Source organism: Drosophila virilis, chromosome 2 (genome assembly GCF_030788295.1).
Source record: "Drosophila virilis strain 15010-1051.87 chromosome 2, Dvir_AGI_RSII-ME, whole genome shotgun sequence".
NCBI lineage: Eukaryota > Metazoa > Arthropoda > Insecta > Diptera > Drosophilidae > Drosophila > Drosophila virilis.
In genome coordinates, this window is record NC_091544.1 from 12,705,973 (window position 1) to 12,725,934 (window position 19,962).

At 43.4% G+C, this 19,962-nt stretch overlaps 2 protein-coding genes across 5 annotated transcripts in view; one reads left to right on the plus strand and one right to left on the minus strand.

Annotated features, from left to right (window-relative positions):
• Positions 1-19,031, plus strand: part of Glut4EF (Glucose transporter 4 enhancer factor) — a 149,893-nt gene extending 130,862 nt beyond the window's left edge. The window contains exons 5-8 of one of the 3 annotated variants that reach the window (XM_015171551.3): positions 756-821; positions 12,723-12,814; positions 17,832-18,035; positions 18,110-19,031. In XM_015171551.3, the coding sequence (XP_015027037.2) occupies positions 756-821; positions 12,723-12,814; positions 17,832-18,035; positions 18,110-19,031 (1,284 nt within the window). Of the gene's footprint in view, positions 1-755; positions 822-12,446; positions 12,618-12,722; positions 12,815-17,831; positions 18,036-18,109 lie in introns of those variants that run through there. The other 2 variants (XM_070207032.1, XM_032440026.2) reach the window with 2 other exon arrangements.
• Positions 14,168-17,395, minus strand: Art4 (arginine methyltransferase 4). 2 transcript variants are annotated; one of them, XM_015172094.3, is made up of 5 exons: positions 16,726-17,395; positions 16,327-16,661; positions 15,695-16,253; positions 15,225-15,635; positions 14,168-15,149 (listed from the first exon to the last, which is right to left on the minus strand). In XM_015172094.3, the coding sequence occupies exons 1-5, from the start codon at positions 16,946-16,948 to the stop codon at positions 15,142-15,144; spliced, it is 1,536 nt and encodes a 511-aa protein (XP_015027580.1). In that variant the 5' UTR covers positions 16,949-17,395; the 3' UTR covers positions 14,168-15,141. The 2 variants fall into 2 exon arrangements, with proteins under 2 accessions (XP_015027580.1, XP_002054013.1); XM_002053977.4 differs by having other exon boundaries at positions 14,168-15,156; positions 16,726-17,394.
• Positions 19,032-19,962: the final 931 nt, after the last annotated feature.

Genomic DNA, 19,962 nt, shown 5'->3' on the forward strand with positions numbered 1-19,962 from the left:
TAGACGAAATGCAAAACAAGTCGCTGAGAAATCATGTCAATGTCTGGCTTTTGCTATAAATGAGCGTCGACATGAAATGTCAAAAGAAATATTCAAACATCTAGATATGAAGTGAAGAAAACATGTTATGCCAGAGACTGCTCGACTGACAGTTATCCTCTATAAAGCGACGCTGTATCTTTAGGCTGCCTGTTAAAGTGCCTGGCAAAATGGGTCAGTCTCTGCGCTCAGCGCTACGATTATAGGGTAGTAAAATAAAAAGCCAAGAACAAGCGATACGAATCGCAGTTGTATGCATATTTATAGGCACAATTCCAATTGGTTTGCGCACGAAAGTCGGCAAACTATTTGACCCCGACATGGTAAACTTGGAAATGGGCACACGAGGCTATCTCTATGCCACATGCGACATGCAACACAAGCACCAAGGTAAGGGGGCTGTGAACTGGGCTTGGATGTTTCCTCTATCTGTCTCCAGTCGCACAGTTTGTGCCAGTTTATGACATCGCGGCGCGAATGTGTCAAGCCAAATTGCCAATGCCAAGCTGAGCGGGGAGAGGAAAGAAGGCCCAAAACAAATCGAATTCATGGCGAATCAAAGGAAAAAATCGATTTGATTGCCTAAAAACAATCAAAGTGTAGGCCACAAAGGCATATGTATATGTATCTGGTAGATTGTCAGATACACGCGGAAATCGTTTAAAGTTTATGCAAATTGTTGTTAACCAATTTCCTTAACTTGTTTGTCTTTACAGGTGAGTGCTTGCCACACAGCATTGCCACATTGCTCGACATCCCGACTCTACCAAATGCCCAATGCAGTAAGTAATCCTAACGTCTATTTGAATCCAACTCTGTGCCTAGTCTTTTAAGTCTCCATGTCTGGGCCGCAATTGAAGCGAAATCAAAATTGCAAATAACACTTTAAAGCCAGGCCAACAAAAGCTCTAGCAACAAACATTTAACGCTAAAGGCTAAACAACAACAACAACAACAACAACAGCAGCAGCAGCAGCAACAACAAAAATAACAACAGCAAATGCCTTTTCGGTGTCTACACTTCAGCTTGTGGGGGGGCGTGGCATCAACGCCCACCTTGCCATAACAAAGTTAGCCATAAAAATCCGTAGCTCGACTAACGAAAATCGCCCATTGAGCAAAAAGCCAATTTGATTTGATGTTTTTTTGTTTTTCATCGTTTATTTTGTGTTTTTTTTTTACTTTTCTCTTTTGTAGTTGTTAGTTTTGGGTTCCAGGTTGTGCATACGCCGCGTCGGCCCGGATTCAGGCTATCCGGACCCGTGATTACGAAGTTATTCAAATGACATATTTGTGCTGGCCCATTACATCATCGGGCCGGACTACTGCATTTTTTGCCTGTTGTTGCTTTTGTGTTGATTGCGCACAAAAAAAAAGTGCGGAAATTTCTATAGCCTAAAACTGAAAAATTTATGAAAATTATTGTGGCCAACGAGTCGAGCTTTTTCGCCTTTTCCTTTATTCACTTTCGCTTGTCGATGGCGATGGCCAAAAACGCTGCCCGAAATTATTTCGCCTGAATCAGCTGGCCCATGGCTATTTTGGTATCTTATTATTTTGGCCTTTACGCTATTCTTTCGAGCTAGCTATGACAGTATTTTTTTTGTGTTTCTTAACTTATTTGCATTTTATCTGTATTCTGTCTTTCAAATAACAATTGTCATTCCATCAATGCAAATGTGGCCCGCTGTCAAAGTGAATGCCATTTTTATTCGCTTCAATTCGATTCGCTTTCAGCTAAATTGTCAAAGTTTAAAAATGAATAAATGACATAAACGTTTATTTGTTTGAAAGTACATTAAAGCTTCAAGTTGACTAAGCTTTAAGCCTTATTTTCATTAAAGCTTTTATGCGATCCTGCTGCCCTAATGTGCTTCTTATATCTTTTGTTTGACTAAATATACAGCTTTAGTCTTGTTAGAGCTTAAATATGCATTTTTACCCCTATTTTCTAAGCTTTTACAGATCTTACCATTGATACTCATACCATTTATAAGACTTAAGCTTTAATGCGCTTTCGACTTTAATATAGAAAACTCTATTTGCTGCCCTAAACTAAAACCATTTAATGGTAACTTACACTTGAGAAACGTATATAGCAAATTACTTTACTTGGCTGCCCAGAGTCACGATATTATCGTTTCGATATCGTATTACGAATTATGATTTTGCCGTCTGTCGAAAACCGCAAGTAGAAGAAATTAATTAAGAAAGACCACGTATTAAATTACAAACAAAACAAACCACAAGAACAGCGGGTGGCTAAATAAATGAGGGACTGGACGAAGGGACAAACTAGCAGATCTGAAGTCAAAGCAAAATTGCTGCCAAGCAGTTGAAAAGATTATTAAAATGATTTAAGCTGGTTAAATTCTTTGGGTTCCCTATGCCAATTGTTTCGGCAAAACGGAACCGACGCCAATTTCGAGCATTGTTTGCTTTTCGCTTGAACTCCTTTTGGGGCTGAAGTTTTCCCGTTTGCCTGCTCCGCCGTATTGTTTAGAGTCAATAATTGAGTTGTGGGCTGGCGGACGGGCGGCGGGTGTCACAGCTAGAAAAAATTCTAATTAAAAATCTTCCGGTATTTGGCATTTTATCTAAACAGGAAGAGATGCCGCAAACAGTTGAAGGCAGTAACAGACTACGCTCCGCAGAGTTCCCAGATGAAGCCAAGCGTATGCGGGGGAAAAACAAATAATGAAAATCCAGCACGAAAATGGGCAAAGATGGCGACACTTTCGCTGAAGCAGAGTCCTGCCGGCTGCTGTTGCGGCTGCTGCTGCTGCCTGCATAAAAATAATGAAAACCCTGCAAATTGGGTCAGCAAAGTAGAAATTAAAAAAAGAAAGTAAAGAAGAAGCAAGAAAAACGAGATGAAAACTTTAAGCATGGCCTGTTATCATTTGCAATTAAACGCGTCGACACTTGCCGGGCAAAAAGTTCGCAAGAGCACAAAAAACAGAAAACCAAAATGTAGAGTGCAAAGTTTTAGCAAAGCAGCAAAAAATATTTAATTCAATGCTAACAAATTGGTTGGTTAGCAGCAGCTGCTGCTGAAGGCGGGCGGCACAAGTCCGAGCAAGGCAGGCAAAGGCGAGGCGAGGCGGGCTTTGCGGCGCGACGCGACGCCACTTGGCTGCGAGCTTATGGCATCAGAATTGCAAGTGCCGTGGAATTTAAGAAATTGAAAATTTAAATCCCAGTCTAAATCCAAAGTAGCGGCAAATTGAAAAGGGTTGGGTACCCTTCGGGCCACGCAGGCCCCATGAAATATGCAAAGATATAAGAGCAGGAAAAAAAAAGCAGGGTATTCATAGAAGATTGGACTGAAAATTATGTACAGCGCTCTGGTAAAATTAGTTTTTCCAAAAATGCGAACTGCCTTCGAACTTTGCAACAAGGATTCTCTTCATTTTTTGTATTATTTTTATTAATATTTTTCCTTTCATTTTTGTTACGTGCGTGAAATTGAATTTCGTATGTGTGTGAGTGTGTGTGTGCGCATGTGTGCGTGTGAAGCTAAAGCGGGCGTCATAACGATATGTTTCATGCTTTTGATATGGCTTTGTTTATACAACTGTTGCAAGTTTGCAGACGATTTCCATTTGACTTTAGAAACTCTTGCAACGTTTGCATTGGCAGTTCAAAATGTGAATATATAGTAGAAAACTACGCATATTGCTTTTAGATTAGTTTGAACAAGAAACGTGAAAGTTTGGCATTAATTATTCTTTGGTATGCTAACAACCTGATAAGTATAAACATATATATGTATATATGTATCTAACTATATAAATGAAGCACATATTTAATGTACTTCAAAGGTTTGGTGTGCGAATTTTGAGCCGCATCCTTGGCAAAACTCAAAGCGTCTAATTTGCAGGCCATAAGCGGCTTACAGTCGCTGGCTTGAGGGCACATCAAATAGCATTTCAAATACACACAAACGCAACACAAACCGGCACACACACACACACACACAGGTGCAGTTTTAAAGCCGTAGAGTGCTCGTACTGTAGGTTCTGAGGTGCTCTATAAACCGCTTTCGGCGCCCGCTTGTAATCCCCGCAAAATAGCGCCAGCATCGAGCTCTACCAATATTTGCCGTCCTTGTGGCCATGCCCAGCGCAGCTTTGAGTTCATCTATAAATGCCCAAAAGTTGATGTATTCCCTTTTTTTTTTTTTTTACATTTTCCATGGTCTCTGGCCTGGTGCGGGTACAAGTTGATTATTTTTTGACCATTGATGCTGACATTTTTTGCCACTTTGCCGCGCAGCTTTTTAGTTTAGGTTTTGCCTTTTATTATTTCTCTTTCTCTCTCTCTCTCTCTCTCTCTCTCTTTTGTCCATTTATTTGGCTCAGTTTTGGGAATTATTTTGTGGCCATTTTTACGCTACGCTGTGGCAGACACGTGTCGCATGTGCCTCGTACATCAAGTTCCCTTCTGTCAGTTTATGTGTGCTGCCCTTCAAAGCTTAATGGAAATGTTTCCCGTGGGCCGGGGGCGGGTCTAAAGAAAATGGACCAGGGATCAGGCACTCACTAACATTTACCAGAGCGTTTGCAAAGAGTTTTAAGCACACTTAAGGATTAGAGTAGAAGCTTGAGAGCTCAAAGTGCTTTATTGAAAATCTAGTTTAAATTTGCCTTCAAATTTGTTAATTACTGTAGTGCCCCAAAAAGTGTGCTTCAATAATTGAAAGAGCTGAGAAAATGATAGCCGGAACATTGTTGAAGATGTTTAAAAAGCTAGCAAAAGCAAAGGCAAACGCTCATAAGTAAACGGAGAGCACATAACTGAAGAGTACATAAATACATTAGCACAGTACATATGCCAACACACACATATGTATATACACGTGTGTGTGAATGTGTGTGTGCCCTCTATATAGTTTCGCTTGACGCTTGACCTGGTTTCCTTACGATTGCATACACTGTGCAAAAACGGAAAGACCTTGCGCTGCTCTATGATAAGTAAATGCATCTTGTCCCAATGTACAGTTACTGCAATATGTATGCGCTCGCCCAGTTGAGTTAGGCCTTGATGCCTTGTCGCCGCTGCTGCTGTTTGGTACAGTCTGTGGCAAGGTCGTCCCAGGCGCAAAGCCTTGTGCCATATCAATGTGCAGCAAAAAATCGGCAAGTGGCAAGGAATGTGCATTTTTTTCGTCAATATTGTGTGGCAGAAGTGACCCAGTTACGGCTGTGCACCGGCTGCTTGGCCGTTTCGGTTGCATTCTGGGTCAACATGCGGGTCAAACACGAGCGCAGCAACAGCTCGCAGGCAGCTGCCCCTAAAAGACTGACCCCCAGTCAGAGCTTAATTGAAATAGATGAGCTGTCGTCGGCCTGCTCCCCCCACACAAACACACACAGTCACACACAGACACACATATTTATATAGTTTAGTTACTTTGGTACAGTTATGCTCAGCAGTCGTTGGCCATGGTTATCTGTTAGCTGAGTCCTCAGAACTGTCGCTTATGCTGCTCGTAGCTAGCTGCTGTCACAATTTTATATTTATTATAAGCCAATTACTTGGTTCCGAGACCCAGTTGGTTCTTTAAAGCGCTATCAAAACCGCAAACGAGCTGCCGCCCCGTTGCCCACTGTGTGCGCATTGATTAACCTAGGACACCAGCATAGGGCGTCTATGGGGCATACACTGGATACAGTTGACGGAGCACAGGACCCAATTCAAGCTCCATTTAGCAATTACCGCAGCAATAAAAGTCAACGGCAAATGCAGGCCTCTTGGCGCGCACACTCACACAACCACACACAAATTTTATTATCAGCCCAAAAATTTACGTGTGTCAAATAATAATTTTGCCTTGCCTTATCTCTCGTTAACCCTTTTTTAGTTGAAAGTGTTGACAAAAATTTACATTTCACAATTTACGCAAATTTTTATGTCATAATTGGATTTCAGCCATTGTTGACTGCGCCTCCCTCCGCTCTTTATTGCAGGAGATGTGACAATGGCGTTGATAATCAGGCCAGTTTTTGGTCTGATGCTGAGGCTCTTAACTTGTGCCTCTGGCTGGTCCATTAACTTGCTTGCGGCTGCATAGTGTGTGTGTGGGGGGATTGGGTAGGCCAAGTATATGGCGCTTGCCACGTATCAGCCTGCTTGTAATTCGAGCCTTTTTCACTGATAAGCCATTTTATGTGCATGTGCCTTGAGCACGGTTAAGGGCTGCCTCGTGCCGTCGTGTTGCGGTAAATTGAGCCCTGCCGGAAATTGTTGTCGCACACACAGCCGAAGACATTTGGCTGCCACTGTGCTGGACACAGGTGCTGTACTTTTTAATATTTAATTTGCCAGCTTAAAGCAGCACATTTTTGACCAACCTTAAAGTTGTATGGTGAAAATGCATAAATATACATTTAAATATAGATATGTTCATCGTTTGCTTGCAGATATTTATCTATTGAATCCATTTGCTTGTCAGATAAAAGTATGTGAAAATACAAATTCAAACAATTACATAACATAAATTACCAGACTTCTTGTTGAATTTTTAGCATGCACATTGTAAATATTTATAACATGTCGCACTTGTGTTTTATGGGAAAGAAAATGCGCTGCGAAGCGTTGCCTACTTTCAGGCTGTGACAACAATTTTTCGCTAGAAATTGTTCTGTGCCTAAAGCGAATTCTCTCTCTCTCTCTCTCTCTCTCCAAAAAATCCAATTTGTGCTCTGCAATTCTATTGCAATTTCTTACATTTACGCGGAAATTGAACATTTAAACTGTAGCGGAAAATTGAAGCTGAACGCGTTTCATTTGAAATGTGTTTTTCGTAACAACTCGAAGCAATCACGAGTTTTGCGCATAAATTTTGTATATGCATATGTATGCGAAGTGTGCGTGTGTGTATGTGTATGTGGCAACCCTTAAGCTGATTTCGAACAATTTTTGTCATGTCAAGTCAGTCGGTTTTGTGCTTTTGTCTGTCCAGAATTTGTTTGTCTCACACATACATGCTCATATGCTTCTGTTCGCAAATTGACGCCATTTTCATTGTCTCGTTTCCAAACAAACACAGGCACACACACACATACGCGGTCACACATTCATACGAAATCAACAACATGAATGAACACTCAACTCAGCTTCCATGTCGTTTTCGCGACATGCTCAATCATGTTGCCAGCCCCTTGCCCCTTCTTCAGCGCCTACCCAACCCACTCCCTGCGCTCAAAAATGACAATTTCGCGTGCGATTGTCACATCAGTTATGTATGCATATATGATATCTACATATGTATTAGTTCACATATGTATATATGTAAATACGTGTGTGCACATTGTGTACACATTTCTGTCAGTTTGTCACTGTCGGCCGCGTCGCGTGTTTATTTATACGCAATCAAATTAAGTTTGAAGCGAGCTTCCAAACGAGGGCGACAAATTGAGGTAATCATGTTTTCCATGTGTGTGCCGAGCTGAAAATCAAATAATCACATACACAACCTTGCACGCACACACATTCAAACTTTACAGTGAAGTTAACTATTTAAACAGTAAATTTTAACCGCAAATTTTGTAGCCCAAAGGGCTTTTGCTTGCGGCAATTATTTAACCTGTAAACCAACGCCTCCAAAGCAAACAAAATGCTGTTGAAAGCGCAACCCGTGCTGCTGCTGCGTTCCATCCCTGTGTGCCACAGCGCTGCTGCTTGCCTCTTATCATCTGAGATGACCCAATTCAAACTGTTGTTGTTATTGTTGTTGTTGCCTGTTGGCGCTGCGATAAGGCTTTAAGAGGCAACCGCAAGCCACATGCAAATTACACAGGGCCGACAGCTCGACAGGCCCAGGTACAACTGTCAAAATGTAGCATAATCAATTGCATTTGCAGATACTATATACATGTAAATATATATATACATATCTAAATAGACGTGGGCGTGGCGGGAATACGTTGCCCATGGCATCGGGGTTGTCCTGGCAATGCAAATTATATGCTCAAACCAGCGGAAATTGCCATCAGGCGCTTAAGCAGCTTTAATGGTGCGCATAAAATTGCCAGCTGGCCCGAGGATAATAAGGACGACATATTTCGTTGCCTACTTTTGTGCGCTTTGCTGACTTTCAAGTCGCGTTTGTCCCAAGGTGGGCGTTGAAGTGTATAAACCTCGCCGTGAGTGCAATTCGCATGTTGTTCTTAACAAAAAAATAATAATAATAAGCCCTATTAGGCAGCGGGGCCGGGGCGGAGCGAGTTTAAGCTAGCTGCCTATCAAATTGGCAACTAGGGGAAAGAAGTGCTCAAGTCGCAAACACACAGGAAATATGAATGGCCTTTGGGGCATTGCACACACGCTCTCTATTTAGCGGCAGGATCAGCAGCAGCAGCAAAAATGATGCTGACTTCCCTAACACACACACACACACACACACACACACACACAAATACACTCGAAGTGTGCTATTTATAGGCAGCCATTTGCCCGCCTCTGCACAAAAGTCAATAATTTATGCTTCCGCTTCCACGTGGCTCCAGTGCTCCACATGAGGCACACAGCCCCAACAGCAGCCGCAGCTGCGGCAGCGGCAGCCGCAGTTAATGCGCTTCCACTGACCCAATTCGTGTGCTGCAAATCAAAACAAACACAGTTCCAGGCACGCTTCTTCTTCCTTGAGCCTGGCCGCTCTCTGAATCTCTCTCTAAGAGAGTTGCTAATGGCTTGTCGTGCTCTTTGACCAAATATTAACATGCGCGCGCACTCTGTTTGTTAGGTTTCTCTGGCTCTGTTATTGGCCCGGCCGCTCTTTTTGGCCCAGTTTTTTGCAAGTTAACAGACGCTTTTCATGTGGGGCAGGGGCAGTAGCAGGCACAGGGCCAACCCCCAGTTAAATATGTTTACCTATATATACACACACACACGCACACATTTATACATACATTTGTGTTTGTTTGTGGATTGTGTTCAGGCGCTCGCATTGCTATATACAGTTGACCCAATTCCGTGGTTGTCCTTCCCACAGCTGTTCCGTTTTCTGTTTGCCATTGCCTCGTCGCTTCGACTCTTTTGGGTGTGGGGTTGTTTATGTTTGCGGCCAAAAATGGAAAGCGAACACAGAAAAAACTTGTTATTTATACAAGGCACGTAAATGTGAGTCTGTCGATGTGTATGTATTTGTGTGATTGCGCGTGTGTGTAAGTGTGTGTGCGGGGTTGGTTACTTTATGCTGTCAAGCAAATGTTCATTGATTGTGAAAGCTAGAGGAAATTACATATAAAGCAACAACGAATCGCTGATAGCGCAGTTTTACGAATTTCATTACTTGTAAAAAGAATTTTAATGAAATTCATTTCAGTCAAGCGTTTCAATAACTGCCAACATCAATAATCACAAAGCTCACAAAGGCGCGCACTAGTATTAGTGAGCTTTTTGTTGCTGCCACAGCAAATCGTTACAGCTTTGCTCAAATTTAACATAGGTGTGCCCTGTGCATGTGAAAGCTTAGTGTATCTCAGTATATTTGTGCAAACAGGCAACTTGCCGATTAAAGCAGATTAAACCAGTTCACTCAACGCACACAAAGCATGTGTATATATAGCATAATGTATACATGTATATATGCTATATATGGCACTATAACCTTACGCGTATTGATGGCGCAGGCACGCCTGTTACTGGCGCCGGGCAAATGGCAAACAACAGCGTGTAACCAGGATAAGGCAGCCGTAACGATGCCACTCAGCTAGCAGCTCCAGAAAACTCACACACACACGCACACACAAAAGAATAAACGTAGCTGGAGTCAGCCTCAGGCAAAACAGGAATGCCAGATGGATTTCCTTGGGCTCTCCCACTATTGCTGCTCGTTTCCTCCTCTTTAGCTCTCTCCTTCTCTGCAACGTCAGACTGCCTTAAACAAGATTTGTATTATTCCTGGCATTTCCGCACACTCACGTTGCCTATTTGCGCGCTGGTCCAGGCGCCAAATCAGGACACAGTGCGGTAGGCGGCATGCGGCATGCGGCATGCGGCACAGAGCGGCCATTGTGTGCCGCCGTTTAGGGGATGCTTGTGCCTCAAAAGGGAGAGGGGGGGGGGGGGTCTGGAAACGGCAAATGCTAACTGAAACTTCAGTTGTTTTCTTTCATTAGTAGACGAACGACTGTTGGCCCCCGTCCACTACAGCTCATTAGACAACGCAACATAATTAACGCACGCACATAGATATGGAAAGATAGAGAGAGAGAGAGAGAGAGAGAGAGAGAAAGGGCAAGAGAGGAGAAGAGAGGAGAAGAGATGAACACAGACTCCATCATTTACTGGGCTTTTGCAACACGGCAGGTGGCAACTGTTCGCGTGTACGCGGATTGTTGCCTTGGCAGTTTGGCTTGCCAAGAAACTGATAAGCCAAAATGATTTTCGACTTTCTTGGCGCATTAATTAAAAATAATTAAAGCCAGTAAAAGGAACAGAAGCAGCAGCAGCGGCGCCAGTTGACGCCGTGTGCTGTAAATTGCGTATACGCCGCTTTGTCTGTTGGTGAACTTAATCAAAGTTTTTACCAAATTCAATTCCTGTTATTTCTTTTTGCTAATTTTGACAAACACAAACACACACACACACACATTCGCATAATATAAAACAAATACTTGTATATTTATATGCCAGCCAAACGCTGCCAAAACTCGAAAACTTAAGAGCTGCCACTGCACATTACAGCAGCTGCCACAAATGGCAACAATTGTTGAACGCACACATACACAAACACACACACATACATATGTGCACGTTAATATTTATGAGCAGGATATGCGCCATATCCTGCGCTCCGTTCGCTGGCCGCAAACGAATTATGGCGCCCACTAATTGCGCCGAGTTAAAACGAAAAATGTGTAGACCCACAGGCAGGCTCCAGGCAGTTAATGTTCCACACACGCACACACACACAGCTCTATTAATGTCTGTGTGTGTGTGTGTGTGTGTATGTTAACAATTTACGTCATTTATGTAGCTGAAGTTATTTATGTTTATGATTACGTTGCGGTTAGCAGCTTTCGCTTCGCTTTCGTTTTCGTTTTCTGCCACTCGACCGGGAAGAACGCACGGATGTTGTTGTTGTTGTCCGTGCTCCTGGGATTGCTTTAGAGCTCAATAGTAGACATTTCAAGGCTCTGGAAGACATCATTAGACGCTGTGAGTTATGGTTTCTCTACGCAAGAATAGTTGCAAAACAAAAGCAAAACACTTAAAATAGTTGCCCAATTTAATTATTGAATACGAGCTCTTAATTAAAGGCAGCATTCAAAATAAATGCCGCATTGAACTTCAATTTATAAAAACACAAAAACAATTATTAGGCATTATATGTACATAAATCAGTAAGCTTGACAGCGAAATTCCTACATTATCCTAGCAGCTATTAAATAATAGAATCTGAAAATCCTGGCTGCAAATCTTTTTCTGTTTTCCAGTTCACTATTCCAACAGATTAAGGCTTGGTGCCTGCACCTGGTCTTCCACTTCTGTTAACCCCAGTTTGCTTCTTCAAATTTCTTTCACTATTAGCAAATTTTTCAATTTCCTATTTAACATAAAGGTTTTAAAGAATATTTTCAAATAACCCAAACTCTTTTAAGACAAAAAAAGTATTTTGGGTTCAGGCTTAAATCAAATAAAATTTGGAATTCCCTGCACAAATAGATTTGGTTAGCTAAACGCTAGAAATAAATAACCTTTTCTGTTGCTTAATAAAGCACTTCATTGGCCAAACAAATTGTTAATCACTTGACAGGCAAAATTTAATTTTCAATTTGTGCAGCATTGCACAGAGCACACAAGGACAAAACTGTGCCCCAACAAACAGATGCAAGGACGCAATCAAAAATACAAAACACCCAAAACTGAAAAATAAAATCACAGAAAGGCAGCCGCCGAACTGGGTCAACAGCGCTGCCAGCGTCCTAACCTTCAGCATAAAGCGCAGCATAATTGCAGTCGCACGGCCGCTAAATAATGCAAAGCTCTCTTTGAGCGAAAGTGAGAAGCGTGTCAAGGCGAACGAGGGGCGGCGGTCGGTGAGCGGCGAGGCATGGATCGGGGCGAGACCAAGTTGACCCAGTAAATGGGCGCGCGCTTGGAAAATTGTGACAGGCGCTCGGCAAGGGCAAGGCGGATGGTTGGGCCGTGTTATCAGTGCAGCGTGTGCAGAGTGCAGCCGGAATGGAAGCGGAGCTCATTCGGCATTCTCGTGCGCGGCATCGTTTGATGCTCGTGTGCGCATCCTGTCAAAACCGGGCAGCCACCAGCCAGCGAACGCCGCCACACAGCCACGCAGCCAGTTGCATTGTCCGCACCAACACAGTCGCATTTAGCACCGGCCCGGCACCGGTTCACTGGTGCTCCTGCTCCTGCTCGTGCTCCTGCTCCTCCAGCTGAAGTTGCTCGCCATGCACGCAACGGCTTTGAACTACTACGTGGAGCGCAGTGACTACGAGTCGTATGGCGAGCGTGGCGCCAGTGAAAGTGAAGCCAGCCCGGGCTGCCGCTCGTCCTCATCCTCGCGCGCCGGCACACCACCCACTCACGCCCATTTTCAACATCAAGTACGCAGAATTAGCTCATCATTTTATATACTAAATTAGCATTAACTTCAGTTATCAGTTGGAATAGTTGTCTAATTCGAAATGTAATTGTTCTTGTATTTGCAGTTGAAAAAATTCCGTTGTACCTGGAAAGGATGCGGCATTGTAGAGCCCACACAACTGAAAATTGAGCGACACGTGCGGGACAAACATTTGGGGTAAGTGCGAGCAAACAGCAGTGCATACAAGTGCCCCCAAAGGGTGCTCCAAAAGGTGGCAGCGGCCAAAAGCAAACTACAATCAAGAGCAGCAAGTGGCAGGGCCTTGACTTAGTGCAACCGACAAAAACAACAACAACAACAACAACACAAGCACAACAAAAGCAGCAATGCCGCGCGCGTCACAATTGATGTACAGTGGATAGAAAGTGCACAAGAAATGCAGCTCGGTTTTAAATCGATAGAAGTCTTCTAAATTATATACATAAATCTGGGGCTGAAAAGCAACGAAAGTATTTAAAATTAAACATTTGATGAATTTAAATGAATTCCCACCCCGTTGATTTTTAGTATGAACTGTAAGCTTTTGCTTTTCTTTTGATATCTTCAAACATTTTTTAGCTATGAGTCAATTTATTGAAATACAAGAAACATATTTCAAAAGAATTTAATTTATATACAGATTTGCCTATTGTGCACACAATAGCTCAAAGAAATTTTCTTATCTTTATATGCCACCATTTCCATGCAAATTAAATGCCACACGTTCAGTCCACTGTGCAAGCCGCTGCGAGCTGTTTAAAATAGAACACTTGTGTACACATGCATGTGCGTGTGTGTGTGTGTGTGCAGTAACCAGGTCACACACATACAAGCGCGCGCACGCACGCACACACACATTTTGGGTTGACTTACCGCACCTGCATTGCAAATGGCGCAAATGGCATAGGCGTACGAGGAGGCGTGGCATTTATTGGGGCTTGTTGGGGGCGACAGCGCTGCACTTTTGAGGCCAAGGTCCGAGGCGCGGGCCGCTAAGCGTTGACATTTGCGAATGTTAAATGTTGTTTCCTATATAAACTGCTTGGGCAGCGAGGGGTGATCCACAAAAAGAACAAAAATCAAATAAAAGGCAGTTTTTTAGGTTCTGTTTTCAAATTTGTTTTTGTTTTTTTCTCTGCATAGATGCATGGGTATGTACTTACATATATAGAATTATAGTTTATACTTGTATTCAGTTGCATGTATTGTATATGTGTTGGTGGTGTTGTTGTGGTAGTTGAGTTTATTGTTGTTGTTGTTGTTGGCAAACGAACAGCTCTAGAGCTAGACTAAAAAGTACAATGCACATACTTGACTGTATGTATGTATATATAAATGTGTATAATTTATGATTTTATATGCTATATATGTATGCACTATTATATGTATATGTTCATAATGTCAACTGTGCGCTTGGCAGGCTGGTAGCGACGTAGGAGCTATTGTTGTTTCTATATAAGTAGAACTAGGTGAGAATTGCAAAACAAAAAATATAAAACAGGGGGACAATAATGGAGGAAAACAGGGAAATTAAATTGAAACGTATAATCTCTCAGCGCGACTAATTCATATAAATATATTAATAACTATAACTTAATGGCTATAATCTATGAGCAATTCGTTATGACTTCAAAACTAAGCATAACCATTGAATTTCCGTTTTACAATTGAAACTAGGTTCTTCATTTTCGTTGAGGTACATGAAATAATTGAAATACAATACAATGATATATACTTAAAATAATATAATATAACATACATAGATACAGGTTTAATTATTGAGTTGGTGTTTTGTTTCGTTTCGTTTTTGTTCAAAGCTTGTTTTGTTTTTAAATTTTCTTGAAAACTGCAATCGGCATTACCTAAGAAACTTCCTGAAGCTGCAGTAAATCTACGTGGATTATTATAGTATATATATATATATAAGATACTCGTATTACATAACACATATACGTTAAAAACTCTAAATGCTATGGGGGGGCTAAAATTATCCTTATCGATTATATGCTGCTGTTCTAAACAACTACATACGTTAGTCTGCCTTGATTGTTTATCTATGCGATATTTAAAGATCTCATCGATTCTCGTTTTGCTTATTGTTATTGCCGACTGATGTACAAAATATCTACAACATATGCCTAGGCGGGGATTGAACAATTTTCGAGTACTTAAAATCAAAAACTCATAACTTTCGGTGCATACAAAACAATTCACAATCTCTTTCAAAATATAAATAGAATAAAAAAAATATATAAAAATAAGAGAAAAAAAGAGGTAAACTTTGGACAGAATTAAATAACAAAAGAAGCGTAAAACAAAAACACTAATGGATAATTGTGCTAATTTAGTTTCAATTCATATCTTTAGCCAAATAGATTGCGCCAGCAAGTTGTAGTATTTGCCTTCTTCAACAAACTTTATCGCTTGTTCCTAGTGCGGATGCATTAGTCCATGAGTAATGTCCATGCCGCCATCCCCCATACCATTAACAGTAAGGGCGCCATTTAGCATGCTATTAGCTGCAAGAGAGCGCAGTAGAAATTAGAAAAACACAAATTTTGGGGATTAGCATTAGCAGACAACCTACAATTTCGATTTCCCTGCGTGTCCATCTGCGTCCAGTACTGTTCCGATGGACTCTGCGTATTAGTCCCCGGCGGTGCTTGGACCGGCGCCCCCGTGTACCGAAAATACGGATTCTTCAGATCGAGTGTATTGCTGGATGATATCAATGTGCCCTCGATATGCAGATCTATGGTCACATCATATGACTGCCGTCGATTGGCTTCCAGCAGCACACGGCCCGTCAACGTTTGCCCTTGCTTGATGAAAATTGGCATGGGAAGCAGACAGCGCACCTGATACCAGTGCGTAAGTGGCGCTGTGGGTGAAGTGGACAGCCAAACATTCTGGCTGCTACCACTAAACTCTACATCAAACCAAAAAGCCAGACCGTGGCAGATGCCAGTTTGCAATATGTGAAACTCGAGCGGAATGTCTAAATAGAATTAATTATGTTAATTGACTATAAATTGAAAAATTGATCAATTGTTTTACCAATGACATGTAAATCATCTTCCTTGTCGTTGAGAAAGTCACACACATGCCGCACCGACTTAGCCATGCAAATGCGTATATCAAAGGTGTCCACAATCGGCTGTCGAAAGTACTCCTTCATGCCCTCCTTGTGCAGGGTAGTCAGATCGACGCCATGAAAGGCCGATTGATACCAAAAGTTGGCCTTGTTGTACTGCTCAGAGTAGAGCGACTCATCCGAAAATGGCGCAATGTGCAAATCTCCATGAGTGGGATACATTTTGCCATGCGGCTTCAGCCATTTACGCGCGTGCAGATACGTTTCCAGCATACGCTCGTTGTACAGCATATAGCCCATGGGCTCGGATATGATAACATCCACCTTTTCGGGCAGCTCAATTTCCTCAATCTTTCCGGGAATCACTGAGATCTTATGCTGCACATTATTTGACTCAACCAGCTGCTGTGCATACTGAGCCATATTAGACGCCTCAATGGCATACACCTTGGCAGCGCCAGCCTGCACGGCAAAGAAAGACAGTATTCCCGAACCAGCACCTACGTCCAGCACAATTTTATCCTGTAAAATTGTAATTAAATAAGATTAACTAAGCTATTAGGAATTTCGATTTTAATCGAAAAGTGGCTTTTACCTGAAAATCAATGGAGTTGCCCAAGATGGCCCGCTGATAGGTGCTCGTCCTGACATAATCCTGCATCATGTTTTGCTGCTGACTGAGGTAGCCATAGAATTGGAAGTACTGCGATGCGGACGACTCTTCGGTGCGCTGCGAGAACACAGATTTTGGTCGCAGATGCTTTACATTCTCTACAACCTTCCGGAAGAGCTGTTGATCCTTATCGCTGCCAAAGCGCAGCACGAGATTGTCCGATTCCAGTGAGACAGCATAGCAGCGCCGGCCCAGCTGTGCCGCATCCGTGTCTGCTGATATCATGTACTCTTTCAGCACATGACCCTGATCGTTGTCTGCAAAAACAAGAAAAACAGGGTCAATGCCATGCAGCAGTTGAGGTCGAGATGTGGGGCTCACCCAGCATAATGCGCAGCAACACGCCTTGGGAATCATAGCTGCAGCTTAACGTACAGCTACTCTTGTATATGCTGTTAAATTCGAGCTTCTGCTCGTCGGAAATTGCGCTTATTACAACGCCCGAGAATTGGCAGTTGCTGAGCGGGCAGAGGGCCGCGGCGACGCTGTTGACGCATTTATTATTCTGCTCAATGGCGATGCGGCTGCTGCTGCTGGTGGACATTTTGTTATGTTCTATGGCTGGCTACTGACTGTGGGGATTAGGAATAGGGTGATAATCACAATGCTTTTCGTTATAATTGACAATGTAGGCTGTGAGATGCACGCGGACGCAAAGCACACACATATAAGTACACACGCACACACTCACACACACGCAAAGAGAGACAGACACAGACGCACGCGAGACTCTTGCGACGCGCAAATTTTTTTTCTGTCGCCAACGACAGAAATGCAAAAATTTTCCACAGCAATTTTATGTGCGGCGAGCGCGAGCAATGCGTGTGCTGTACACTATTTATGTTGTTGGCAATTAAATATCAATTTGTGGCGCGTTCTGTCTTGCTTGTATCGCAAAAATCGATCGATTTTTGTTGATTTCGTATTGATTTGACTCAGAACGTGCGTATTTTTGGCGAACGTTGCTACAACCCTGCAGCTGTGGGACTAGCGATGGCAAGTGAATGGCTGCGGCGTTGCCAATAGGTGTGCGACAGCGTTGCCACTTACTATGCCACCAGCTGGCAACGTCGCAGTCATTCACGAGCTAATTGCCTTAGAGTCAACAACAGTGGCACTTGTGAGCGTGACTATTAAATGTTTGCTAGATTTAACACCAACTAAATAATGCAATAAATTATTTAATTAAATATTTTGTAAACATTTACCCACTAGACATTGGTAACAAATAGTTTTTGATAGTTTGTTTGCGCAAAAAGGCAGCTAACTGAGACATGACTACGACTTTAATGCTCATCTCCAGCGCGTTCGGCAAATGAGGCGCACCAATTGTTGCCTTGGCAATTGGCGCCCAATATCAATTAAAAACAACACAATTTCAATATGTGATAGTGAATTAATCAATGAAAATGTTTTTGCGTTTGCAGCAAAAAAGCCAGACGCTCTGGCGATAACGATTCCTGCAGTGATAATGAGCACGAAGAGGAATTTTATTACACAGAAGACGATGATGATGACGAGTTGGTCAAAACGCCTAGTCCTGCATCTCCACCCACGCTCAGCCACCGGGACATGGCACGTCCGCCGCACGAGGATCCAGAATACCAAAGACAGATCGTTGGCAACTTCAAGTAAGCAGATCTATCCAATATCTATTACGGTCTTTTTCTATGTCTACAATCCAATTTTATTATTATTGATATAGACAAGGACGCGCTATGAATAACTATCACCACCTAACGCATCAGCAGGCACAGCTACATCACAACAGCAGCAGCAGCAGCAGCCATGGTCACATCACAAGCACCCAGCACCAGCAGCTGCAGAGCAACAACACGAGCTGCATACCGACTTCGCCGCTGGCGCATCACAATTACACTTGGCCATCCACCGGTGCGATCACTGTAAGCGCATCCTCTACGAACACCCACCAGGCGCACCACAGCAGCAGCAGCAGCAGCAATGGCAGCGGCAGCGGCAGCAGCTCGGCGACACTCAACAAACAGGCACGCGCATCGTCGACGCGTCCGTCCCACTCGACAGCGCCATATCCATCGCCGACATACGTCCATCATCATCATCACAATTACAGCAATAGCAGCATTGGCAGCGCTGCCAGCAGCAGCAATAGCAGCAACAGCAGCAGTAGCAACAGCAGTCCGGTCATACACAGCAACAGCAGTGCCAACAATATGTTGCAGCAATTGTCGCAGCAGAATGTCACGGTGACGGCACACCACAGCCACAATAGCACAGGGGTCGCCCAAGCGCAGCAGCACCAGCAACAACACCACCTGTCTGGCGTTACAATCACGGCCAATTACAGTCCGCCGCAGCAGCAGCAGCAGCAGCAGCAGCAGCATCAACAACATCAACAGCAGCACTTGCGCGGCCAGCAACAGACAACTGCCAGCAACAATTTGGTTGCCAATTCCGGCCAGCACATGCCAATGCAACATGTGGCCGTGCAGCAGGCGGTGAGCGCGGCCAGGAATACACCAAACTCACCGAACCGACGTACGCGCGGCGAGAACAAAAAATGCCGCAAGGTCTACGGCATGGAGCGACGCGATCAATGGTGCACTCAGTGCCGATGGAAGAAGGCTTGCAGTCGCTTTGGTGACTGAAAGCGACAGAAATCGTCGACGGAGGCAGCAGCCCATGCGTCGGCGACACTGCGGCAAGTAGCAACATCAACAGCAACATCAGCAGCAGCAGCAGCTGCTGCCAAAATGACAACAACTGTGGTGCGATTGGCGGCCGAGGTGGCGGCGGGCAAACAGCTGCCTGCCTCGCTCACTATCAAAACCAATAAACGCTATGGCATACACCACATACAACCACAGACCAGCAGCAGCATCACCAACATTAGCAGCAATAGCAATCACATTCACAGCAGCAGCAGCAGCAGCAGCATCACCAACACCATCAGCAATAATATCAATAGATTGCCGCGCATTAAGAGCGTTGCCACTTCGGTGATTGTATCGCCCGCAGCTGTAGTTGCCAGGCCGACGCGCACACCCTCGCCCACCGCCAGCAGCAGCAACGATGGAGGAGTTGCCAACGACAATGCCGATGTACAGATGGAAGAGGTTGCTGCTGCCAATGGGCTGCTTGCTTGGAGCCGGGCTGCCGCTGCGGGCCAGCAGCAGCAGCAGCAGCAGAAACAGCAGCAGACAATGCTGCTCCAGGTCTAAGTTGTTGCCGTGTCATCCGTATTGCTGTTGTTTTTGCTAGAAAGAGTCCGCCGCTAAGAAAAAAACAAAACAAAAAACAAACAACAAAAAACAAAAAACAAACAAACAACAAATTAATGAAAATTAATATATAAATGGTCTCTTCTTATTTACTCTGCATTGAATTGTGCAAACCTTAAACGTAACGGTATCTCTTTGTTGTTGTGCTAGTGTTGCCAACTGCCGTGCAAATGTTGCTAACATTTGCGCTGGGCAACATTTGCAATATACAATAATAATAATTATTATTATGCATAAATATACATAAAAATACATACATATTTATTTTAAAACCTGATTTTGTTAATTCTTATGTTAA